This window comes from Aquarana catesbeiana, linkage group LG04 (assembly GCF_042186555.1).
Source record: "Aquarana catesbeiana isolate 2022-GZ linkage group LG04, ASM4218655v1, whole genome shotgun sequence".
NCBI lineage: Eukaryota > Metazoa > Chordata > Amphibia > Anura > Ranidae > Aquarana > Aquarana catesbeiana.
This window is the reverse complement of record NC_133327.1, coordinates 494,577,839-494,604,424: the sequence shown is the minus strand read 5'-3', so window position 1 is coordinate 494,604,424 and position 26,586 is coordinate 494,577,839. Positions and strand designations below refer to the sequence as shown.

General features: G+C 43.9%; 1 protein-coding gene across 2 annotated transcripts in view; it reads right to left on the bottom strand.

Moving 5' to 3' along the window:
* The window catches only part of HEATR5B (HEAT repeat containing 5B), a 180,405-nt gene that overhangs the window by 79,734 nt on the left and 74,085 nt on the right, over positions 1–26,586 (bottom strand). For both annotated transcript variants that reach the window (XM_073627699.1, XM_073627701.1), the window contains exons 22-25: positions 13,713–13,857; positions 11,750–11,929; positions 10,415–10,666; positions 1,365–1,546 (exon numbers count right to left, since the gene is read on the bottom strand). In XM_073627699.1, the coding sequence (XP_073483800.1) occupies positions 1,365–1,546; positions 10,415–10,666; positions 11,750–11,929; positions 13,713–13,857 (759 nt within the window). The remainder of the gene's footprint in view (positions 1–1,364; positions 1,547–10,414; positions 10,667–11,749; positions 11,930–13,712; positions 13,858–26,586) is intronic.

Here is a 26,586-nt window from a genome sequence, read left to right as displayed (position 1 = left end):
CACCTCTGCTGTTTTTATTTTTTGCTAAACAAATAAAAAAAGACCGTAAACTTTGAAAAAAAAAATTCTTTGTTTCTGTTATAAAATTTTGTAAATAAGTTTGTTTTCTCCTTCACCGATGGGCACTGATGAGGCTGCACTTCTGGGCACTGATAAGGTGGCACTGACGAGCACGGATGAGCTGGCACCGATATGCAGAACTGATGGGCACTGATAGGTGGCACTGAAATGCAGCAACTCATAGGTGGCACAGATGGGTACTTGTGGGTGGCACTGATAGGCAGCACTGATTGGCATCACTAATTAGGTGGCACTGGCAGGTATTGCTGGTGGGCACCGATTCTTCACTCCTCCCAAGACCTTCTGCTCTCAAACTTCCTTGTCACCTCATCCCATGCTCACCTTCAGGACTTCTCCAGAGCCTCTCCCATCCTCTGGAATGCTCTACCCCAATCCGTCCGATTTTCTCCTACTTTATCCACTTTCAGACGATCCCTGAAAACTCATCTCTTCAGAGAAGCCTATCTGGCCCCCACCTAACAACTGTACATTTATCTTCTCAATCAGCACATCACCTGCAGTTATTACCTCTTGTATCTCTTGACCCTTACAATCTTAGATTGTAAGCTCTAAGGAGCAGGGCCCTCTGATTCCTACTGTATTAAAGTGTATTGTATTTGTACTGTCTACCCTCAAGTTAAAGCGCTACGTAAATTGTTGGCGCTATATAAATTCTGTATAATAATAATAATCATGTGTGGGCACACATTGCCATCCCTGGTGGTCATCAGTGGTGGCCATCCCTGGTGGTCCTGGTGGCATCTGTGGGGGGGCTGCGCTGATAAACAATCAGCGCAGACCCCTCCCTGTCAAGAGGGGCAGCCGATCAGCTCTCCTCTACTCGCGTCTGTCAGACGCGAGCAAGGAAAAGTCAATACATGGCTCTGCCTGTTTACATTGTGATCAGCTGTGATTGGACACAACTGATCACGTGGTAAAGAGTCTCCGTCAGAGACTCTTTACCTAGTTTGGAGTTGCGGTGTGTCAGACTGACACGCCGCAGTGTTTCTCCCATCCTCAAGGCGCCCCAATAGGTCATGTTTTCAGGCTTTCCATTAATTTGTACAGGTGATTTGATCAATTTCACTGCCTTAGTAATTACCACAGCCGTTTCATCTGAGGGAAATCCTGAAAACATGACCTGTTGGGGCGCCTTGAGGACTGGAGTTGAGAAACACTGCACTAAACCATGGTACAGTTGTGCCCTAAATTGTGTGATAAAATAAAATGCTGCACTCTCGTGCTCACAAAACAGCTGCCAACAGGCTGTGTGAAGGATATTTCGCTAAGCATATTTTCCTTACATTAGCTTGATACTGTTCTAGAATTACATGTCCAGGAAATTCAGGCTCAGGAACAGAGGCAAATTTTTTGATGATATCCTCCAAGGCCTGTAAACCAGCCATACGAAGTTGGTTGCTGTGATCAGTAGCAGCCATGAAAGCCATCCGAATAAGGTCAGAGAGGTGCAAAACCAAGAGGTCATCTGGAAAACAAAAAATGCCAAAATTAGAGTATTAGTCAGACTCCAGCACTGCATGACATGTGTGAAAACATATTCTACCAGAAGAATTTGTTCAAACTCAGCATTATATACCAGGCTCTAAAAATACACAGGAAAAAAAATAGGATTTTTATAACAGCTTACCTGTAAAATTATTTTCTTGGAGTACATCATGGGACACAGAGCCTTAAGTAATAACTTAATGGGTATATAGGCACCTTCAGGTGATGGACACTGGTATACCCAAACCAGGAAGTTCACTCCCTATATAACCTCTCCTCCTTCCAGGAGCACATCAGTTTTTGTAGCAAAGCAATATACTTAAACCCCAAAAAGAGGGGAGGGATCTCTGTGTCCCATGATGTACTCCAAGAAAAGGATTTTACAGGTAAGCCGTTATAAAAATCCTATTTTCTTTATCGTACATCATGGGACACAGAGCCTTAAGTAATAACTTAATGGGACGTCACTTAGCAATGCTATTTGAGGGGAGGGAAGACACAACCCACAGGGTACCCCCAGACATGAGGACCTATACTGCTGCCTGTAGCACACTGCACCCGAAGGCGATAACCTCATACCTCCTTACATCCACCTGATAACATTTTGTGAATGTATGTACTGAAGACCAATTTGCGGCCTTACAGATCTGAGCCATGGAGGCCTGGTGACGCACTGCCCAAGAATCACTAACCGACCTGGTAGGAGTGCCCTTTGACTTGGAAAGGGGGAATCTTACCCCTTAAATTATAAGTCTGAATTATAACCTGCTGAATCCACTTAGCGACAGTGGATTTCGACGCTGCCTGTCCTTTCTTAGGACCCTCTGGCAGAATAAATAAGACATCAGTCTTTCTAATCTGAGCAGTTGTCTTTAAATAGATTTCCACTGCTCTCACCACATCAAGACAATTTAGTGACTTCTCTTCCCTGGAACATGGTTTTGGAAAAACCGATAGCAGGACAATATCTTGGTTCAGGTGAAAACCTGAAACCACTTTTGGCAAAAAGTCTGGACGAGAGCGTAACACCACTCTGTCCTCATGAATAATCAAGTATGGCTCTTTACAAGAAAGAGCAGCCAATTCCGAAACCCTCCTTGCTGAGGATATAGCAACTAAAAAAAAAAACAACTTCCTTGTCAGAAGGCCTAAGGGAATATGTTGTATCGGTTCAAATGGCCGTTTTTATAACACAGACAAAACTAAGTTCAAATCCCAAGGGTTCAAAGGAGGTTTGACTGGCGGATTAAGCATCACCCCTTGCATAAAACCCCAGACTAAATGTGTAGCAAGCGGTCTTTGAAATAAGACTGATAAAGCTGAGACTTGGCCCTTAAGAGCACTCAAGGCCAACTTCATCTCTATCCCTAATTGTAGAAAGGCAAGAATTCTGCCTATGATATACGTCCAAGGGTGCCAACCCTTGGATTCACACCAGGAAGAATAAGCCCTCCAGACTCTAATATATAGTTCTGGAAGCTGGCTTCCTTGCATTAATCAAGGTAGAGATAACTGACCCGGAAAGCCCATGTTTCTTCAGAATGTGGGTTATAATAGCCAAGCCGTTAAATTTAGAGACCGTAAGGTAGGATGGAATATCGGCCCCTGTGAGTGTAGGTCTGGCCGTAGTGGGAGGGACCATGGACCCTCCACTGCCATCTTTATGATTTCTGCATACCACGACCTTCTGGGTCATGCTGGTGCTACCAGAATTACCGGCTTTCTTTCCAGCCTGATCCTGCAAAGAAGTCGAGGCAGCAACTGAATAGGGGGAAATGCATAGATCAGTGAGAACTGATCCCACGGGGTCCCCCAACGCTTCTGTTCCGCATGGGAGTGGATCCCTTGTCCTGGACACAAAGTTGACCAACTTCATGTTGAATCTGAACGCTAGAAGAAGATCTATGTCCGGAGTCCCCCATCTTTGGCAAATAGACCAAAAAATGTCGGGGTGAAGAGACCATTCCCCCTGGAATAACTGCTGGTGACTCAAGTAGTCCGCCTGCCAATTCTCCACTCCCGGAATGAAGACTGCCGATAGGCACAGAATATTCCTTTCTGCCCAAGTTACAATATGGTTCACCTCTCTCTGCACTGAGAGACTCTTGGTGCACCCATGGTGATTGATATAGGCCACAGCTGTGACATTGTCGGATTGGAGCCTGACAGGACAATCCCGTAACCTGGAAGACCAGGCCTTCAGAGTCAGACGCACTGCCCGAATCTCTAGGATATTGGTGGGCAAGGTTCTTTCGGCTCTTGACCACTGTCCCTGGACAGTTGTCTTCTCTAATACTGCTCCCGGCCTGAAAGGCTGGCATCTGTCATTACCACTTTCCAGATAACAGGTCTGAAGGATTTTCCTTTCAGCAGATTCTGGGTTAGTAACCACCAACTGAGGCTTTGCGACACTCTTGGGGACAGCCGCATTGGTAAGTCTAAAGCTTGATTTGTTTTGTTCCAAGTAGACAGGATACTGTTTTACAACAGTCTTGAATGGAACTGGGCATAGGGAACCGCTTCAAATGAAGCCACCATCTTCCCTAGCAACCTCATGCAAAGGCGAATGGAGGGATTGCCTTTTGACCTGACCATCCGCACCAGCTCTCTTATGGAGACCGACTGGTCTATTAGAAATAGATTGTCTAAGTACGCCAAGACTGTTATGCCCTGTGCCCTTAACCTGGCTAGAGGTGGGGCCAGGATTTTTGTAAGCACCCGGGGTGCTGTAGCTAGCCTGAAGGGCAAGGCTACAAACTGGAAATGCTGCTGTTCTACCTCGAACCGCAGAAACCTTTGCTGAGCAGGAAATATAGGAACATGCAGATATGCATCCCTGATGTCGATAGACGCCAGAAGTTCTTCTCCTAGTAGGATAGAAACTACTGACCTGATCGTCTCCATGCGAAAGGAGCGGATCTTCAGGAACTGATTTAGATTCTTTAGCTCTAGAATAGGTCTGACATCTCCATTCGATTTTGGTACTGTGAAGAGGTTTGAATAAAATCCCAAACCTTGCTCTTCTGTGGGGATCTGCATGATCACCCCCTGAGCCATTAATCGGTCTAGTGCCTGAAACAGAGATTGCCTTTTCTCCGGATCTTTGGGAACATTTGACCTCAGGAAAACGAGACGGTGGAAAGTCCCAAAATTCCAGCTTGTACCCCAGCGTTACCGTGGAGATGACCCATCTGTCCTGAATTTCCTCTTACCAGACTTCTAAAAACTGCAGAAGTCTTCCCCCCACCTTGGTGAGGGGGGTTGCCTCTTCATGATGTGGCTTTAGGATTCTGCTTTGCAGGTTTCCAACCCCAGGACTTCTTTTGAGCCTGGGTCTGACCCTGAGGTCTTCCTCTAGAGTCTGACGGCGGAGGCCGTCGCCACTGCCTAGAGGCGGAAGCTCCTGGGCGCAGGAGAAAGAGCCCGTTTAAACAAAGGGCATTTATACTTTCATTTGACTGGCAAAAGAGTACTTTTCCCACTAGAAATTGTTTGGATGTATTTGTCCAAATTATCCCCAAATAGCCGATCCCCATGAAAAGGGAATCCAGTCAGGAGCTTTTTACATGGTGCTTTGGCTGACCAATTTTTTAACCACAGGATTCTACGCATATGTACTAGCATTAGTGTACGGCGGGACACCCGGTGAATAGAACCTTTAATGGCATCTATGGCAAAGCATAATGCTTTTGGTAGTTCGGTGAATTCCCGGGCTTGTTGTGCAGGAACCTCTTTAAGGGCCTGTCTAAATTGGTCCTTTAGGGATTGACAGATGCCTATTGCAGCGACTGCAGGCTGAGTAACGGCACCTGTCAAGGAAACAGTGGATTTTAACAGGGGTTCCAACCTTTTCTCTGTTGGATCCTTAAGCATTTGTGCATTGTCTACTGGACAAGTTAGACTTTTATTCACACTGGAAATTGCAGCGTCAACTGCTGGTACCTTCCATTTTTTGGTGAATTTCTCCTCCATGGGATAGAGAACTGAAAATCTCTTTGGAGGAAGAAAATGCTTATCCGGGTGATCCCATTCAGCATAAATAAGCTGTTCTAGTAATGCATGGACAGGAAATGCATGCAAAAGCTGTGAAGGTTTTAAGGAACCCAAGGAAGAAATTGAGCTTTCAGCAGACTACGTTAGGGGTAGCATGAAAGTAGAACGAACCATGTCCGTAAGAGATAGTATCAGCAATTTCTCAGATTGCGAGGCTGAAAAAGGTTCATCTACCGTTGTTTCCTCTGCAGAGGAATCATCGGTTTGTCTTTCCTCCTGATCGCCTGAGGGCAACGCCTCATCCTGTGCCCACTGTTTCCCTTGCAAAGGGTCTAAAGTGGGGGAGGGGGATCTAGCACGCTTCCTATCCATTTTGAATGGAGGATACAATTAAAGCCGCTAATCTTCCTTCCAGGGCTTGCAGGACGGAGGAAAAGGCATCTTCAGTCACGTATACAGGGGCTGAGATGTGAGAAGCAGTTGCACCATCAATTTGTTCCAATGGCTCACCATAATTGGTATTTAAGACGAGGATTACAGCGTACAACTGGAATTCCTAACGCCTGGGGGTGAAACCTTTCGTTTTTTGGTTTTTGTGGTGTCTTTTTTGGTACGCAAAGTCCTAAGCAAAAAAGCAGAGCTACTATTAAATTGCACTACTTGCTGAAAATAGTCATGACAGAATGATGCCGCTATTAAGTTCAGCCTAGTGCTGGGAAAAATGTCCTTCCTGTATCAGGAATGCCAGTTGCAACCCTTACATGCCCCACCGCTCCTGTGTCCCTGTGTGCAGCCTGCTTGCTTCTCCTCGCTATCAGCGGAGGAGAGACTGCTCCAACTGATTGTTAAGCCTGTTTGCCGTGCGTCCTCGTGGACGTTACACGGCGCCGTGTCTAGGCCCCGCCCCCTTGGAAAAACCACCCCCTCCTTTAGGTTTGAAAACGGACAGAGGGAGGGAGCAGAGGCAAAGCCCTGTCACCAGCAGGCAAAGAAAACAAACAGTCTGAACTGTGGCGGGGGGGCGGGGTAATGCAAGGGGGGTGCACTGCTGATGTTTCCCTAACCCTCCAGTCCCTTCAGGGGGGATAAAAAAGCATTTGGCAGATCTATTACCTGAGAGGAATCCCCCTGCGCAAGCTGCTACGGCCATACACAGACTGACACTGAGCTTTAGGCCCCTTTCACACTGGGGCGGTGGGGGCGTCGGCGGTACAACAGCGCTATTTTTAGCGCTGCTGTACCGTTGTTCTTGTAGCTGTATTCGGCCGCTTGCGGTGCGGTTTTAACCCCCGCTGGCGGCCGAAAAAGGGTTAAAATCACTTGTACAGCGCGGCTATAGCCGCAGTATTGCCGCGGTATAGCCGCGCTGTCCCATTGATTTCAATGGGCAGGAGCGGTTTAGGAGCGGTGAATACACCGCTCCTTCACCGCTCCAAAGAAGCGGTTTGCAGGACTTTTTTCACCGTCCTGCCAGCGCACCGCTTCAGTGTGAAAGCCCTCGGGCTTTCACACTGAACAAACAGTGGAGGCTGTTTAGGGGCGGTTTGCAGGCGGTATTTTTAGCGCAATACCGCCTGCAAACCGCCTCAGTGTGAAAGGGGCCTTACAGTGAAGACAACAGCTTAAGGTATGTGCATAGACTCCCTCTAGTGGAGATTTACGGCATGACAACATTTTTTTCCTTAAAGAAGAATACATAGGTGGACTTTTTAGTTTCTAAGTTTCTTCCCCTACCTTATCCCCGCGGCAGGATTTGCTGAATTAACAGTCAATCCAACCTTCACCCATCATGGTGGGCTGCGTTTAGCAAACCTTCAAGGACCGGTTCCCTTTTTATCGGTTTCCACTCCCTTGGACCTGTAAAAAGCACCCCACCAGAAAAAACTTTTAGGTAATGTAGCATGACCAAAGCCCTGGGTCCCGGGGTCCAGCCCTGCAAAGAGAGGCGTTACAGGCAAAACCTCGTGCTTCGGATTCGAGGCCTGGGTACCATCCACTTTGACCTCAGTGGCACTTTGGATGGATTCGGTCTGTGGAGGCTATTTAAATCCAGCATGGATACTTCCTGGAGCTCCTCAGAGCACATCTTCACTTGTGACCAACACCTTTGACACTGGCGAAAAAACTGATGTTCTCCTGGAAGGAGGAGGGGTTATATAGGGAGTGAACTTCCTGGATTGGGTATACCAGTGTCCATCACCTGAAGGTGCCTATATACCCATTAAGTTATTACTTAATGATCTGTGTCCCATGATGTACTATAAAGAAAATGATTTTTGCACTCCTAAAGCGGTAGTAAACTCCGCTTTTTATCTTGTACCTACAGGTAGGCCTATAATAACAGAATAATAATAATATAATAATAGTAATAATAGTAGGCCTTTACCTGTAGGTAAAGTAAATATCTGCACCGTTTAGGAGATATTTACATGTGTAGCAGCTGGCTCTCAATGGATGACATGCCATCCATTGAGAGACCTGTGACACGGCCATGACTTCTGTATTGGAGTTGCAGCATTGTGGCTCGCAGATTCAAACGGTCGGAGCCCACAAACCTAGAAGAAAGATTGGGTGAAGATGGATTCCCTGTCAGCGGTGACAGCACACTGCTGGAGAGATCAAGGTTTTAGGGAAGTCTGTCATTCTATGCTAGAACTGGGGGATCAGTTTACACACATCGCAGGTGCAGTGCAGTGTTGTTCAGGTAGATCTCCACCTCGTTAAGGTTGCCTACCCCTGAGATAAAGGGTGAGCACTAAGGCTTTGGGCCTGGAAAGCACTCTGTGGCTAACCTGTTGCCAGAATGGTGTTAGGAAAGCTGCTTATGTGGAACCCAGTGCCCGAAGGTCACTCCCAGGCTAGTTTTGCAACATCCAGTTCAGTAGGGACCAGACAGGGCGCTCCAAAAGCTAGGCTGGGGACAAAAAAAGGAGGTTCATGTTTTAACAGCAAAGCTGAAAAAAGCCCATTAGTAAAAAATAAATAAATAATAATTAAAAAAAAAAAGTGAGGTATGTTGGTAGTGGGAAGGGTTATTCTGGGCTGGCCTCTAGTTTGTTTGCCAGTGTCCTATTTTCCTGTAGGCGGCAGGGAGTATTGCAAATTAAAGTGGTTATAAAGGCAGAAGGTTTTCTATCTGAATGCATTCAGATAAAAAGCATTCTGCGTGCAGCAGCCCCCCTAATAGTTAACCATCTTAATCCAGCGATGTCCAGGACTCTCCCTCCTCATTGGCTGAGACAGCAGCGAAGTGTCATTGGATCCCGCTGCTGTCAAAGTCAGTAAGCCAATGAGGAGAGAGGAGGGTGGGGCCGTGGCTCTGTGTCTGAAAGGACACACGGAGCTGCGGCTTGGCTTGGGTGCCCCTATAGCAAGCAGCTTGCTGTGGGGACATGCAACAGGAGGGAGGGGCCAGGACGCCAAAGAGGGACCCGAGAAGCACCCTTTCAGATGTCCAAGGTTCACAGGGCAGACTAGGAAGAAACGCTTGCCATGTGCCCCCTTTGCATGTCCACGTAAAATGGTCCCTAAGACTGCTCTGCTGTGGTAATCCCTTGCTGTTTTAATCTCCTCATGAGACACGTTTTAACCTAAGTCACAAGTGCAAGTCTTTTGTGTCTCTATCAATTACCTGCTAACCACATCTGAATATTGCTTTAAAATGGGGCTCTCTGAAAAAATGAAATTTCAGGCCAAATTTAGAGGTTTAGCCCTGGTTCAAACCAGTGAGGCTTTGAAATCGTGCTACTTCATTGTGATTTCAAAGCCGCAGATCAGTGAGATTTGGACCTCCAAATTTCATTGCGGCTTGCGACTTCATTTAATAGAAGTCTATGGAAGTTGCAATGAAATCCCCAAAAAAAAGCGCAGGAACCTTTTTCAAAGTCCCTGCGAATTGAGTCGCAACAATTTGAATGGTTTCATTGCCAGGAACAAGGTGTGACTTGTCATGTGATTTTAAACTGTCAAATCGCATGACAAATCGCACCGGTGTTAACCAGGGCTTATGCTACTCCAAAGAGCACATCAATCAGGATCCTGCTAAAATATACTTCAGTAATTTTAAAGAAAATGAATAATCAATAGTGTGAAAAAAGAAATCACTGAATCTGACCTACAGGCCAAACTGTAAATAGCCCCCCAAAACATTAAGCTAGCCCCAACAATGTTTGACACGCAAGCTCCAGGTTGTGAATTTGTCAGAGCTTATACTTTGCTATAGACCCTGCCACACTTCTATGGCAGCAACTGTACCTTTATAATTGGCTGTCCAGGCACCACTGTTACAGTAGGGAACAGCCTGGTCTTTTCTTTTACTAAGAAGTACTACGTTTTTCCTAGGACTTTAGGAAGCGAACGAGGTGGCATAGTAAGGGGAAGGTAAGAGCAAGAACTAGAGGTTGCCTGCTACAGTATATTCAGTACAGGTTCATTTTAACCCCAGATCCTAGGGATGACTGTAATGGTCATTTTATACATTTTTTCATATTTTTGAAATAATTTATTCTGGCCACTGAAATGATTTATCGCTCAAGCAATTGACGCGTCTAGCCTTAACGTGCGTTTAGACACTTGTACATGCAGAAAGTGTTTTTTCTGCCAAAACACTGCTGCTCCTGGCTGGCAGTGTTTTTTTTTCTGCCTCCAAATGTCTATGTGTTCATGGACACATAGGCCAACATGGAGGGGCGTTTAGAGGCAGAAAAAAGCCCCTGAAAGCAGTATTTTTAACTCTCAGTGTACATGAGGCTAAAAGTGATTTTTACTGGTACCCCAAGCAAAAAAGAATATTTAACCCTTACAGTGTGGGAAGAGGGAGCTTTAAGAAAAAAGAAAAAATACTTGAAAGTCTTACTTTTGGTATTTTTCAGTTTTAGTGTCCGAGCTGCAGCTAAATCAAAGTGCGCTTTGTCAGCGTTTTCACACAGCAATATTATTCTGCAAAGACAGTCTGCAGCAAAGACACGTGTAGCCCAGCGGGGTGCCACAAACGGTTTTGATTTATCATCCTCTCCAAGAGTAGTAAACATGGTATCGTCATCCATTTCATCTTTCTTTTCGGACGATTCATCCCTTCCTCCAGCCACCACAGCAGTTGTTCCAACATCTACAATGACAAAAGTAGTATGGGCTTTTTAATGAGCAACATACAAAACATTTTCCTATATTTTGCCTAAATATGAAAAATTAGCTCAGGTCATGGACGGAGTATTGTATTAAAAAAAAAAAAAAACTGAATAATTATTATTATTATACACGATTTATATAGCGCCAACAGTTTACGCAGCGCTTTACAATGTAGAGGGGGGACAACACAATTACAGTACAGTTCAATACAAAAGGTACAGGAGGGTCCTGCTCGTAGAGCTTACATTCTAAAGGGAGGGGGTGGTGGTACAAAAGGTAATAGCTGCAGAGAATGATTTGATGGGGGTGTATTAGAGGGATAATCAATACAAACAGAGGTAATAGTGTTTAAATGTTTTCTGTATTTTGTAAATTGACAGGGAGTAGATCCATATATGAAATACATAACAAGTTTCTAGGACCTTCACTCTCCTTATAAGGATAAGTAATGACAGTAAAAGCACAAAAGTCTTCTAAGGCCTCCTCTGTTCACAAAGGATTTTAACTCTAATAGCTGGATCCCTCAAAGACCATGTTTATTTGCAGAGAAGAAGCTGACAGCAATTAGCTTCACTGCAGCCTACTCTGATCAGCTGCTCCCTCCTTTGAAATAGAAGATGGACGCACTGATTTACATAGAACAAGCCATGTATTTTAAAGTATTTCAAGCATCTGCCTTGACAGAATGGCTTGGAAAGCCCCAAATCTCTAAACAATAAAACTGCAAAACAAGCCATTGTGTTAAGAGCAAAGATTAAATAAATTCACAGACTCATTTTTAAACACCATGGGCTTACTTATGAAAGTATCTGAGAGAAGATCTTTCTATATTTACAAAAGAGATACATACACAAAATATTGCATGTCCTCTTCAATATCATAATTTTAATGCATGCAAGACATCTTGGTGCCATAAGCAGATTTTTGCTTTTTTTTTTTTTTTTTTCAATTTCAATTTCGCGCACATCTTTATAAATTAAATTTCTTTGATTTACACCATAAACATGCAAATAGACAGAAAATGAATAATAAAAAACAGATGGATATCAATTTAGAAACATACCACTAGTGGCTGCCAAGACATCTTTGCATAGTTGCAACCAATGGGATAATTTGTTCACAGCCAAGGAAGAAAGCATGTGACCCAAAGTGTCATGAATGTCTGAGCAAAGTTTTCTATCAGTTTCTCGGTCCAGCATGCCAAACAGAACTCCTTCCAGACCTGTGTCAGTTATATTTATGTCTGAAAACAGAAAAAGAAAATCATCAATGCTGATTGAAGCATGCATATATTCTTTTGGTCTGTTAATAGCAACTCTTTATAAGCTTAGATGTTTCAAATTAAAAAAAAAAATAGAATAAAACAGATTAAGAATTCACTTTTTGTCAGGTAAATATAAAAATTAGTTTATATATGAAAATCATGCAGTCTTCTATCCAGGTAGCAGACTGAGCTTTAAAGTGGTTGTAAAGGCAGCAGGCCCCCTCAGCCCACCTAATACTTACCTGAGCCCCCTCTAGATCCAGCAATGCTGCATAAGACACTCTAAAAGTATATATGTGTAAATATATTAAATTGCGCTAGAAGTGAATGAATAAACGTGTCGTTTTGCAGCTGCTGTACACAAAGTGCCAACACTTGAACAAATGAAAATAAACCAGAAGTGACATCGTTTGGACTTGAAAACCGGAAATTGCATCTAAACTTTTTAAGGCCAAACAACGTTACTTCCGGATCTCAGTGGAACACACGCTGGATGGAGCATTTACTATCTGTTTTTCACTGCAATACCTCATGCGACTTTAATTCTGCTAGTCTGTATGTACCTATCCACTTTGTGCAATAAAGCGTTTTTTAACAGTATTTCACCATTAGCCATTCCTTTACTTTTTGGTGCCATATTCACCTTATGATCATCACGAGTGGGGAAAATTTGTGGAGGATCCTTCAAGGATATGCCATTTATGGCCAAAGATCAAGCCTGATTGACTCCTAGACTGAAAAGCCAGGGGACCATTCTTTTGGGTAAGTGGAGACACAGGAGGGGTGTGTGATGCACCTAGAAGTTCGGAGCACCATTGCACTTTATCATTTGGAGCACATTTGCACAATTCATATGGACGTTGTCACGTATTAAATTCATTTATTTTTTGAGCGCTGTAATTCTTTTTATTTGCATGAAACACTTGGCTGGCCGGGACTCCTTCTCATTGGTTGAGACAGCAGTGCGGCGTCATTGGCTCCTCGGCAAATGAGGAGAGGGGGCAGGGCAGGGCCACAGCTCAGTGTCTGAATGGACACACGGGGGTGTGGATCAGCTTGGGTGCCCAAACTGCTTGCTGTGGGGGCACTCAACAGGAGGGAGGGGCCAGGAGCACCGAAGAGGGACCAGAGAAGATGAGGATCCAGGCTGCTCTGTGCAAGTCCACTGCACAGAGCAGGTAAGTATGACATGTTTGTTATTTTTACCTAAAAAAAAAAAACAGCGAGACTTTACAATCACTTTAAACACTTTTTCATATAAATCAGCTTTCATCTGCACTGCATGAAGCTCAGTAGACATCACAGCAGTGATTCATTATAGTTTAGTCTTAACAGAGTGTTAAACCTGTACCTATTTCAGAAAAAGAAAAGCTTACAACAGAAATATTGGCCAAATTTTATTCGTTTTTGATAGAAAGAGGGAAGCACAGATACTATGCAAGGTTCTCAAGGCTCTAAGGAGGACTTTGGGAAGTTTCTCTTCCCTCTCCAGTTTATATGACCACATAGCCCCCCCCCCCCTCCCAAAAAAAAAAAAAAAATAATAATACAAATCAGCATTATACCAGTCTGTGTCTCAAACTCTGGTTACTTCTAGCAATTGAGAATTCTTCCTAACAGTCCCATAGACAACAATAAGCACCAACAGTGAATCTACGGTAAATTAGCCATTTTTCACTTTAACCAAAAGGTTTTCGTTAGAGTTCGGTTGAAGAAAAAAATAAAAATTTATTGAACAAGTACTTTACATTTTCCAACTTACTTATGCCACTGGTTTCCTTGTCCCCAGCATTTTTTGCAAGATTCATGGCATATTCACACACTTCAGCTGCTTCCCTCTGTGCCAGCTGTCTCAGGCAAGCTACAGCTGCACGTCTCAACAGTAAATGGGAACTACCCAGATGAACCTACAGAAGAGAGTTACTCTCAGTTTACAAAACATAAAACAGTTAATACATAGAAAACTTATTGGAATAACAAGCTAAACTGATATGAAACATTTAGCAAATACAGTTGAAACCATGGTAAATAAAACACGATTTTTGACTTGCCAGTAAAATTTGTTTCTTGGAGTACAGTACAGGACTCAGGTCTCTCCCCTCTGTTCATTTTGCTCTCCCTATTGTTTGCTACAAACTGAGGCTAGCTGGGATTGGGTCAGGTTATATAGGGGGTGTTCCTGTAGCTGCCTTTTTGTCAGTATCCAATCATCTGCATATAACACATGGTTAAAGATCCTGTGTCCTGTACTGTACTTCAAGAAAGGGTTTTACTGCTAAGTCAAAAATACTAATTTCTTAGTCATACACCAGATCTTCAGGTCTTTAACCACTTATGCCCTGGAAGAATTCACCCCCTTCCTGACCAGAGCACTTTTTCCGATTCGGCACTGTGTCACTTTAACTGACAATTGCGCGGTCGTGCGACGTGGCTCCCAGACAAAATTGACGTCCTTTTTTCCCACAAATAGAGCTTTCTTTTGGTGGTATTTGATCACCTCTGCGGTTTTTATTTTTTGCGCTATAAACAAAAAAATTGCATTATTTTCTACTTTTTGCTATAATAAATATCCCCAAAAAATATATAAAAAAACATTTTTTTCCTCAGTTTAGGCTGATACGTATTCTACATATTTTTGGTAAAAAAAAAAAAAAAAAAAAAAAAAAAAAATCGCAATAAGCGTTTATTGATTGGTTTGTGCAAAGGTTATAGCGTCTACAAAATAGGGGATAGTTTTACAGCATTTTTGTTGATATTTTTTTTTTATACTAGTAATGGCAGCGATCAGCGATTTTTATTGTGACTGCGACATTATGGCGGACACATCGGACAATTTTGACAAATTTTTGAGACCATTGGCATTAATACAGTGATCAATGCGATAAAATTGCATTGATTACTGTAAAAATGTCACTGGCAGTGTAGGGGTTAACCTCTAGGTGGCGCTGTAGGGGTTAAGTGTGTCCTAGGGAGTGATTCTAACTGTGTGTGGGGGGGGGGGGGGCTGTGTGTGACACATCACTGATCACCGCTCCCGATTACAGGGAGCGTAATCAGTGTCATTAGGCAGAACGGGGAGATGCTTGTTTACATTAGCATCTCCCCATTCTTTCTCACCGTGAGACAATCACGGGCATAGAGTCTGCGGGACCCGCGATCCCGGAGCTCCCAGAGGGCGCGCGAGCGTGTGCCCGCGAGCCTCCTCTTAAAGGGCAATGTACAGGTACGTTAAACTGCCTATACTGTGGCAGAAGGGCACATACATCTGTGTTAGGCAGTTGGGAAGCGGTTAAAGGAATTGTAAAGTCAAAAGTTTTTTTTTTTTCTTAATTCATTCATTGCATTAAGATAAAAAGCCTTCTGAGTGCAGCAGCCGCCCCAGCAACCCCTAATACTTACCTGAGCCCCATCTCTGTCCACAAGTGTCTCGGCCACCTGAGACTCCCCCTCCTGATTGCCTGAGACGGCGCTATTTGCTCCCGCTGCTGTCAAAGTAAGTCAGACAATCAGGAGAGAGAGGGGACGGGGCCGGGCCACAGCTCCTTGTCTGATTGGACACAGAGAGCTGTGACTCGGCTCGGGTGCCCCCATAGCAAGCTGCTTGCTGTGGGGCCACTCAACAGGAGGGAGGGGCCAGGAGCACAGAAGAGGAACCCGAGAAGAGGAGGATCTGGGCTGCTCTGTGCAAATCCACTGCACAGGGCAGGTAAGTATAACATTTATACAAATCACTTTAATTATGAGACGTCCAAACAGCAGTCCAACTAAGGGATGGAAAGCACAGCAAACAGAAAGAACAAGATGTGCCCCACAGGGTACTTCTTAGGAAGAAATTTCCTGGTTTCACACCATGCAATACAGCCTTTCCAGGTGTGATGGCATACTTTGCAATAAGTCAACTTCCTAGCTTTCACAAGGGTAGGGACGACTGTATCCAATAGGTCCCTGTCCCTCATGATAATGCTGTTAAAAACAGTGACCGAGAAGTAAGTGGTCAACTGGACCTTGGGACAGAAGGTCTGGACGATCAGAAAGTAGCCGCGAAGAGTCTCCCATGGGTCTTTGTATGTTCCAATACCATTATCCTGCTAGGCCAGTTTGGTGCAATGAGGATCACTAGAATGCTCTCGATTCTGCGGAGCAGACGAGGGAGAAGCTGGAGAGGTGACAAGGCATAGAGTTGGAGCTGATCCCACAGAGTCACCAGAGTGTCCGCTGCAAAGGCCCTGGGGTCCCAGAACCTGAGACAACTGCGAAAGCCCACCTGCCAATTTTCAACGCCTAAGACTTGGATGACAAACACAGCCAAAGTGTGAAATTCTGCCCAAGAGAGCACAAGTCAGCTTTCCTTTTTTTTGCTTCAACAGTTGAGGCAGGCACTGTGGCACTGTTAACTAGATTCTTGTAAGGTGACCTTGAAACTGAGGGAACAAGTGTTGAAGTGACAACCAAATCATCCATGTTCCATTAAGAGGAGTGTCCTCTGACAACCAAGTGACCTGCACCAAGACGACACCAAAAACTCTTCCACAGCCCAATAGGCTGTTCTCTATCGTTAGAACCTTCCATGTCTTCAGAAAGACTCCGGACTCCAACAACAGATTGAAATCCACCACACAAGGAGAACCTGACCTTACTGGTTAGACGCATGGGGCAGTCCAAGGATAAAGGTTTTTTATTCAACACTGAAAGGAGATCGAGTTACAACAGTCAGGAGTAAAACTGAGCCTATGGCACTACCTTGAAGGAGGCCATCATGCAGGCACAAGTCCAGGGTCGACTCTGGGTCCGAAGGGCACAGGCAATTTAAGCAGAACATCAGAAATTTGTCCTGGGCAGGAAGACCCAAGCACTCTAAACAGCGACTCTGTTCAAGCGATGACTTCTAAAGGTTGAGGATCCAACCAAAAATGAAAAGAGGGCGTGGAGCCAAACTTGGCTGGCTTGGAAGCTAGCCTCAGGAGTAGAATGTCTACCTGCAAAAGCACAAACCTTTTTTGAGGAGAGGAGCGTACTTTTATCCAACCTTATGATCTCCATGATGTCCACGCCTAATTCCAAAAAAGTTGGGTAAAATCTACATTAAAAAAGGATGCAATTATTTGAAAAATTTATAAACCCATATTTTATTATCAATAGAAAATATAAAAACATATCAAGTGTTTAAACTGAGATAATGTAACCTAGAAAAAAATCAGGTAATTTTGAAATAGATGGCAGCAATAAGTCTCATAAAAGTTGGGACAGGGCAACAAAAAGCTGGAAAAGTAAGTGGTACTAACAAGAAAGAGCTGGAAGAACATTTTGCAACAAATTAGATTACCTGGCAACAGGCCAGTAACATGATTTGGTATAAAAAGAGCATCTTAGAGATTCAGTGTGTCTCTGAAATAAGGATGGGAGGAGGCTCACCGATTACTGAGAAAGTCTAAAAATTGTTGAACAATTTCAGAATAATGTTCTTCAACGTAAAATTGCAAAGACTCTATACATCATCATCTACAGTACATATCATCATCAAAAGATTCCAAGAATCTGGAGAAAGCTCTATGTACAAAGAACAAGGCTGAAAAGCAATATTGGATTCACGTGCTCTTTGGGCCCTCAGACAGCACTGCATTAAAAACAGGCATGATTCTGTGATGGACATCTCTGCATAGGCTCAGGAATACTTCCACAAATCATAGTCTGTGAACACAGTTGACAGTGCCACCCAAAAATGCAAGCTAAAGTTCATGCAAAAAAAAAAAAAAAATCCATATCTGGACATGATCCACAATCGCCACCATCTTCCTGGACCATAGCTCATTTAATCACTTCCCACCCATTGTACATACCTGTACGCCCTCAGGTTTCAGTGGCTATACCAGGGTCGCTGGATCACTTTTGCATGTGATGGAAGGGGACGACATTTCTCCCCCCTTTCTTATATAAAAATATATACATTTTAAATAAAATATATAAAAAAAAAACCTGAAAGGACCCCCATACATAGGTCCAGCACGCAAATGAACACAATGATCACACCACACGTGTGAGGTATCACAATGAACATCAGAGCAAGAGTAATAATGCTAGCTTCAGATGTCCTGTGTAATTCTAAACTGGTAGCCTGAAAAGGAGTTTAAAGTGTCGCCTATGGAGATTTTTTTTTAAATCAGGCAAAGGTTTATGGAAATGTCACAAATTTGTACAACCAGACATTAAAAAGTACATGTAGTTCACATCAGATATCAATTCAGCATACCAGTATTGTAGTTCACGTCATGGGAATGCTTTAAGCGCCCTTTCTAGGGTTGTATTTAGGGTCGTGCACAATGGGGACACTAGGGCCACCATATCAAAGCAGGTAGACAAGCATCAAACATTTGAAAAGCAAGGGCATTCAAATTACAGCCATAACATTATCAGCTAAATTAAACATATCCATTTTTGTGATAAATTTCACAATAATAACTTGTCCATTACTAAATCAGCTGGGGCCAAACCAGGAAAAGTCAACCAACCCCCCCCCCCCCATACCCTCTCAAATTTGGAAAAGCAGCCCCTATGCTGATATATCAGTTTTTATAACCTCAATGTTGGGCCTAACTGTGCAAGCTACAATTAAGGAGAAGGGGGAGTACTGGAAGTCCAATGAAGTATAATGAGCCTGCGAGCCTGAAAATAGGATTTTTTATAACGGCTTACCTGTAAAATCCTTTTCTTTCAACGGGCATCATGGAACACAGAGCCACAGTAATAACTGATGGGTTATGTAGGTACTATTAGGTATTGGACACTGGTCACACCCTAAGCAGGAAGTTCAACCCCCTATATAATCCCTCCCCTTCCAGGGATACCTCAGTTTTGTAGCAAAGCAATATAAGTGTATTAGAAGAGGGGCGGGACCTCCGTGTCCCATGATGTCCGTCGAAAGAAAAGGATTTTTACAGGTAAGCTGTTATAAAAAATCCTATTTTCTTTCTCGGACATTACGGGACACAGAGCCACAGTAATAACTGATGGGATGTCCAAAAGCAATGCCAACTGAGGGGGGAAAATCACAATCAAGTAGGGTGCAATCAGACCTGAGGACCTTGTACCGCTGTCTGCAGCACACTACGCCCAAAGGCGATATCCTCATGCCTTTTCACATCCACCTGATAAAATCTGGTGAATGTATGGACTGAAGACCAGGTTGCGGCCTTGCAGATCTGAGCCATAGAGGTCTGGCGATGCACTGCCCAAGAAACACTAATAGCCCTTGTGGAATGTGCCCTGATCTGAAACGGAGGAATCTTCTGTTTCAAACCGTAAGCTTGAATAATCAATTGTCTAATCCATTTAGAAATGGTAGCTTTTGATGCTGCCTGTCCTCTGCTGGGGCCCTCTGGCAGCACGAACAAAACGTCCGTTTTGCGAATTTTAGCAGTTGCTTCCAGATAGGCCTTGACTGCTCTTCATACATCCAAAGAATGTAGTGACCTTTCTTCCGGAGAACAGGGATCTGGAAAAAAGGAAGGCAGAACAATGTCTTGGTTTAGATGAAAATCTGAAACCACCTTCGGTAAAAAACTAGGATGGGGGCGCAGTACCACTCTATCCTTGTGTACAATCAAGTAAGGCTCTTTACAAGAAAGAGCTGCCAATTCTGATACTCTTCTAGCAGAAGAGATGGCTACCAGAAAAATTAGCTTCCTTGTCAGCAAGATCAAAGGAATCTGACGTATTGGTTCAAAAGGCTGTTTCTGTAACGCCGACAGAACCAAGTTCAAGTCCCAGGGGTTTAGGGGCGCCTTAACCGGAGGATTAAGACGCAACACCCCCTGCATAAAGTTTCAGACCAAAGAATGGGAAGCAAGTGGCCGTTGAAACAATACTGATAAGGCCGAGACCTGGCCCTTGATGGTACTCAAGGCCAGCTTCATCTCTAATCCTAATTGTAGAAAATCAAGAATTCTACCTATCACATATCTTCTGGGATGCCAACCCTTGGATTCACACCAGGATACATAAGCCTTCCAGACTCTATGATAAATCATTCTGGAAGCTGGCTTCCTTGCATTGATCAAGGTAGATATCACAGGACCTGAAAGCCCACGACTCTTCAGAACGTGGGTCTCAATAGCCAAACCGTCAAATTTAGCGTTTGTAAGGCAGGATGGAACACTGGACCTTGAGGTAACAGGTCTGGGCATCTTTGCCTGAGGAAGAAATACTTTCTCCTGGCTTGTATCTATGATCAGACCCAAATACTCCAGTCTTCTTACTGGTTTTAGGAAAGATTTTTCTAGGTTCAGGATCCAACCTAGATGTTCCAGATACTTGACCGTGGTCCTCAAGTTCCCGTTCAAGGCAGCTACCGACCGGTCTATCAGGAGCAGGTTGTCTAGGTATGCTATGACAGTTATACTCTGAGCCCTTAATTTGGCCAGAGGAGGAGCCAAGATCTTTGTGAACACTCGAGGCGCAGTGGCTATCCCAAAAGGCAGAGCCACAAACTGGAACTGGCGCCCTCCTATCTCAAAGCGTAGAAACTTCTGATGAGCAGGAAAAATTGGCACATGTAGGTATGCATCTCTGATGTCTATAGATGCCAAAAATTCTCCTCCCTGCAGGATGGAGACTACTGTCCGAATCGATTCCATGCGGAAGGACGGTATCCTTAGGAATCGATTCAGATATCTTAAATCCAGAATGGGTCTGACATCCCCATTTGGCTTTTGGACTGTAAAAAGGTTGGAATAAAAGCCCAATCCTTGATCCTTTGTGGGAACCACCATAATGACCTCTTGTGCCAAAATTCGCTCTAACGCTAGAAGGAGCGACTGCTTCTTCTCTGGGTCTCTGGGGACACTTGATCTGAGGAAACGAGGAGAGGGAAATTCTTGGAACTCCAGTTTGTACCCTAAGGTTACTGTGGAGATTACCCATCTGTCCTGGAAGTCCTCCTGCCAGAGCTCTGAGAATTGTAGCAGTCTTCCCCCCACTCGAGCGAGCAGGGGCGCCCCTTCATGAGGAGGCCTTAGTGTCCTGTCTAGAAGACTTCTTCCCCCAGGACGTCTTCTGTCCCTGGGGTTGACTCTTGTTTCTTGCCCCAGACGGAGGAGGCCGTCGTGACTGCCTGGAGGCTGAAGCCCCTGGCCCTGGGGAAAGAGTCCGTTTGAAAGAGGGACGCTTACTCCTCTTCTTAACAGGTAAGAGAGTGCTTTTCCCACAAGAGATTCTTTTGATATAGTTATCCAAGTCTTCTCCAAACAACCATGCACCACAAAAAGGAAACCCAGCCAACAGCCTCTTACATGGTGCTTTGGCTGACCAATTTTTCAACCATAAGATTCTATGCATATGTACGAACCCAAGTGAACATAAGGCCGCTGGGCTGATATTATTTTAGGTGTTATCTATACTTTTATCACGTTATTTTTACCTAGCGCATACACAATTATTTATTTTAATTTAGCTGTAATTTATGTATCCATTCATGACTATCAAGTTTGTTTTTAACAAAATAAGCTACTTTGTGTATATTTTTATTTTTTTGTACTTTACCCAAAAAATGTTGTATATTCTTTTTATATACACTTCTTACTCTCCTATCTGGTTTTTAGCCTTTGCCCATACAATCCCAAGGGCAACCCTTTTGTGTTTCTTTTCTTATACTGAATCTTGGGCTTTCCCTCGCCGGTAGTAGTACTTATTTATTAAGGTATCTATTAACCAATGTTCAATATATTCAGTAGGATCCTTGCCTTCAACCTTCTCTGGGAGCCCCACTATGCAAACATTGTTGCGACGCAACCTGTTTTCTATATCATCTGTTTTGTCCTTGTTCTCATGAGCTTTCTTGCAGGTCGCTTATGCGACTTTCTGCTGCGGTGGTTTGCTCACAAATCTTTTGCAGATCTTGTCTGAGGAAGGCGACCTCCTCCGTCAGACCCCCCAAACGCTCCTTGACTGTATTAACTGAAGCTGTACATTTATGCACAGCCTGTAGAATCTGACTCAGTGTAGGCTCACCCACAGATGTTTCTTCAGTGCCTGGTGCTGGGTCAAAGTCCTTCGCTGCAGCCCAGGTAAACTTACTGTTACCTCTAGGATCTTTAGGCTTATTAGCTCCTTGTGGTATCTGAGGCAAGGCAAGGCTGCACCAGGTAGAGCGTCATGGGCAGCCGCTTCTTTCTTGTTTTTGCGGGTCAATGCGGCATTGGATCGTGACACAGGAGGCACCTATAGAGAATGGTGTCTGTTGCAAAGCTCTAGCTGGCCGGGAAGAGGATCGTTGGCAGGACTAAATCTTGGGAGCTCCTGTGAGGCTAGACTACTCACATGCCAAGCTCGGCCACGCCCCCACATGGGGTACCATAGTTTCTTGCCATTCCACGGGCATATACAATTTTAAAGCATGGCATTTCAGGCAACTATTTACTCAGCGTAACATCATCTTTTATATTTTATCAAAAAATCGGGTATTATATTGTGTGTATGTGTGTGTGTGTGTGCGTGCATTAGAATTCATAAAAGTGTACTTTTTCCAAAAATTTGCGTTTGAAAAACCACTGTACAAATATCGTGTGACATAAAAAATTGCAACATCTACCATTTTATTAAAATACATTTATATATATATATATATATATATATATATATATATATATATATATATATATATATATATATATATAACGTTTGGGGGTTCTAAGTAGTTTTCTAACTAAAAAGATTCTAATATTTACATTTATGTGTAAGTGGTATAATGCAAAATGTTAGAGGAACAAAAAGCTTTTTACGGTGAGACCAGTCACTGTCTAAGACAAGCTCTAATGCCATGTACACACGATAGGATTTTCCGATGGAAAATGTGTGATAGGACCTTGTTGTCGGAAATTCCAACCGTGTGTAGGCTCTATCACACATTTTCCATAGGAATTTCCGACACACAAATTTGAGAGCTTGCTATAAAATTTTCAGACAACAAAATCCGTTGTCGAAAATTCCGATCATGTGTACATAAATCCGACGCACAAAGTGCCACGCATGCTCAGAATAAATTAAGAGACGAAAGCTATTGGCTACTGCCCCGTTTATAGTCCTGACGTACGTGTTTTATGTCACCACGTTCAGAATGATCAGATTTTCCGACAACTTTGTGTGACCGTGTGTATGCAAGACAAGTTTGAGCCAACATCCGTCTGAAAAAACCCATGGATTTTGTTGTCGGAATGTCCAATCAATGTCCGACCGTGTGTACAGGGCATAAGAGCGGACTGGGCAGGTCTTAGCAAGTTTGGGCAATTTTAGGGACCCCATGCTGGAGACCTTGCAGTGAGCAAACGCAAGCTGCCCTAAAGCTAAATAAGAGTGTACAACGTCACTTAGCAATGGTATTATTAAGCTTGGATGAAATCTTATCTAAAGGCGTCTCACCCTGATCCGATTTCCCAGAAGGAGGGGGGAGGTCTCCCTGACTACCTCTTCTTCAGACAGCATAAAGTAAAGCCAGAGACCAACCCAGGAGGAGAGTCTAAAAGGAGGTTACTTGTGGCCCCCCTGTTACCTATGGCCTCTAAAAGGACCAAGATTCTGCCTATGAAAGCAAACAATGTGCTCACTAAGTAAGTAGGAGGAAGGCTGTGCAGCTGAAAGGCCAAGAGTGCCCAGAGGTAGGCAAGGGGGCAGAGGATGCTAAGGCCCTGTGAAGAGAAGGGGGAGGCACATCCAGGCCAGGCTGCTGAAGTCAGGCAGGCTTCCAAAGATTGTTGTGCTTTACCAAGTAGCTGGGAGCTTAAGGTACCGACAAAGTGAAGCACACCCAAAAAAGAAAATAGTGAACACAAAGAAGCAACAAAAGATGAGGCCTAGTAGGCCCAGTAGCACCTGCCGTGACAGACTTATGTCAGACTGCAGGAAAAAAAATGGCACCAAATTTAAAATTGTAGGATTTTATGCTCCATAGCTACAAAACACCATTTAAAGTGTTGCAGCTCGTGTTCTTCCATAGCCTAGGCATAGGATCGCCATCACTCAGGGACAGATTTTAAGGGAGTAAGCCCTGCACTTATCTCAGCAAATGTCTTTAAACTCCAAACTGAATTTAAGGGACCAGAACCCATCCTGGCTTCGCCACTCCAACACACAATGGGCACACCCTCAAAAGGGGTCTTCAGGGACAAAGCTCTGCCACTGGAGGGCCATAGCCCTGGACTTGAATAACACCCTGCGGGCAATCCAACCTGATACAGTATGTGCCAAGATGAGCACCATGCAGGATCCAGTGCCCAAAACAATATTACAGGTTGGCCTTACATCTTTAATCAGGCAAGGCCTGGGTACGGCCCCCCAAGCTCAGCCGAGGAGTCAACCAATCCAGAAACTGCAGAAGGAGCTGCAGTGGCTATGGTACAACCAGGAGTCTTGATAGACAAATCTTTGAAAAGTAAGCTTCTCTCAGTAGAGAGAAGAGGTCTATCACTGAAGAACACTGTAGGTACAGGTTTCTGTATATGGAGGTTTTCTAGTTATTTATTTGATTTCTTTTTATTTTATATTAGTTAAACTAGATAAACCTCTGTCTTTTTTCAACCTAACTTTAAACAAGGACACTAGCAAAAAAAGTGTGGCTAGCTGCAAGTGGGAGAGGTTATATAGAGCGTGTCCCTGCAGCCTCCTTTTTTTTTTACCAGTTTCCAATCACCTGCAGGTAGCTGCATGGAACCCATGTTCAAAGACTAAAAGATCCTGTGTTCTGTATTGAACGACTAAGAAAATGTTTATCAATTTGCAACAAAGAAATACTATTTAAACTGCAGTTGCAAAGATCCAGTCCCAGGGTCCGCAGGTGTTAGAGCAATTGGATTAAGGCTAGGTTCACACATGTCCAATGCGAATGTCCGCTCAGTTTTCACTGCGAATTTCCAAAGCAGCTGTTCAGCTGCGATTTAGATGCGGTTCAGATGTGAGTTTTTGGAGCCAGCAGCCACCGGCTTTTTTAACATTAGCTGGTTGTTAAGGAGGGGACCTGGGAAGACGGCCACCGCGTCCTTAAAGGATGACTCAGCAGCTGTCTGTGGGGTTTTCCACCAACAGCTGACTGTCAAAAAAAAACACAATGCCAGCAATACAAAATTGTGGGGAAAAAAAAAATGGTGTGGGGTCCCTCCAAAATCCATACCAGACCCTTCTCTGAGCATGCAGCCTGTCAGCCGCCCCCCGCCCCCCCTCTTGAACCATACCCGGCCACATGCCCTCAACATGTGGGGCTTGGTGCTTTAGGACAGAGGCCCCTCCACCCCTGTCTGGGGACAAGGGCCTCTTCCCCACAACCCTTGCCGGTGGTTGTGGGGGTCTATGGGCGTGGGGCTTATCGGAATCTGGAAGCCCCTTTTAACAAGGGGATCCCCAGATCCCTACCCTCTTCATGTGAATCAGTATGGGGTACATTGTACTCCTACTCGTTCACCAAATAAAGTGCCAAAAAGAAATACACATGGTGCATGCTAGGTCCGTGACGTCACAAGGGGGCGGTGCCACCAGGTGACGTAGTGGGCATCGTAATTGACGATGGATCTACACCGTGGGACATTTCTTTTTATTAAAAAACAATTGTCAAAAACAGTCTGTTTTTTTTTTCTTTTACACTTTTTTTGGTGAATGAGTTGGCGTACAGTGTACCCCATAATAAGGTTGCACCGATACCGGTATTGGCGTCGATACTCAGCATTTGCACAAATATCAGTACTCGTACAAATACATGAAACCGATACTTTCTCGGTTCTTTCAGCAGTCAGCGGGACTCCCCCACCAACAACTGAAATAAAAAGAATAAAAAAAAGGCGGAAATTATCGGTTAAGGTGTGGGGCTGCTGCATCCTTAACAACTGATGACTGACAGCTGTCAGTGGGCTTCCTCTGTTGACAGCTGAAGTGTAAATGAAGTCTTGGCAATTGGAGATGTCCAAAAAAAATAAATAAAGCAGCCTGGCAATGTTTATCAACAACATTGCTCAGCCTGAAACAGAAAGATAAAAAGAAATAGTTTATTTTTGTATTTTTTATTTTATTTATCTACAGATAAAAGGGATAATCTTTGATCTGCAGATGAAATCAGTTTAAAGCAACCTGTTTATTAAATGTTCCTCTGTTTAACCCTTTATTAATCCTTAATTTACTCTAATCAGCCTTAACTCCTTATTCTCCTCCATTTAACTATTATTTTCCTGCTGATTTTTATTGTTCACTTGTATTTTATAAATGATTAGTAATTAAAACTTTTTTTTTGCTTGCTTTGTTAGTTAATATTTTTACACCTTTAACCTATATTTACATCATGGTGCTCAACCTGTAACCCTCCAGCTGTTAATGAACTACAAGTCCCATCATGCCTCAGCCTTTGGAAGTCATGCTTGTAACTGTCAGCCCTGCAATGCCTCATGGAACTTGTAGCTCCGCAACAGCTGGGGTCTAGTATGGATTTTGGGGGGACCTCCAAGCCATTTTTTAAATTTTGGCATGGAGTTACCCTTAAAATCCGTACCAGACTTTAAATTCAGATGCGCTCCCATAGAAGCCAACAGCTGGGAATTCGCATATGAACCGCACTGCAGTGCTTAGAAAACGCACAGTACTCTTTTTAAATTTGCAGCAAATACGCACTG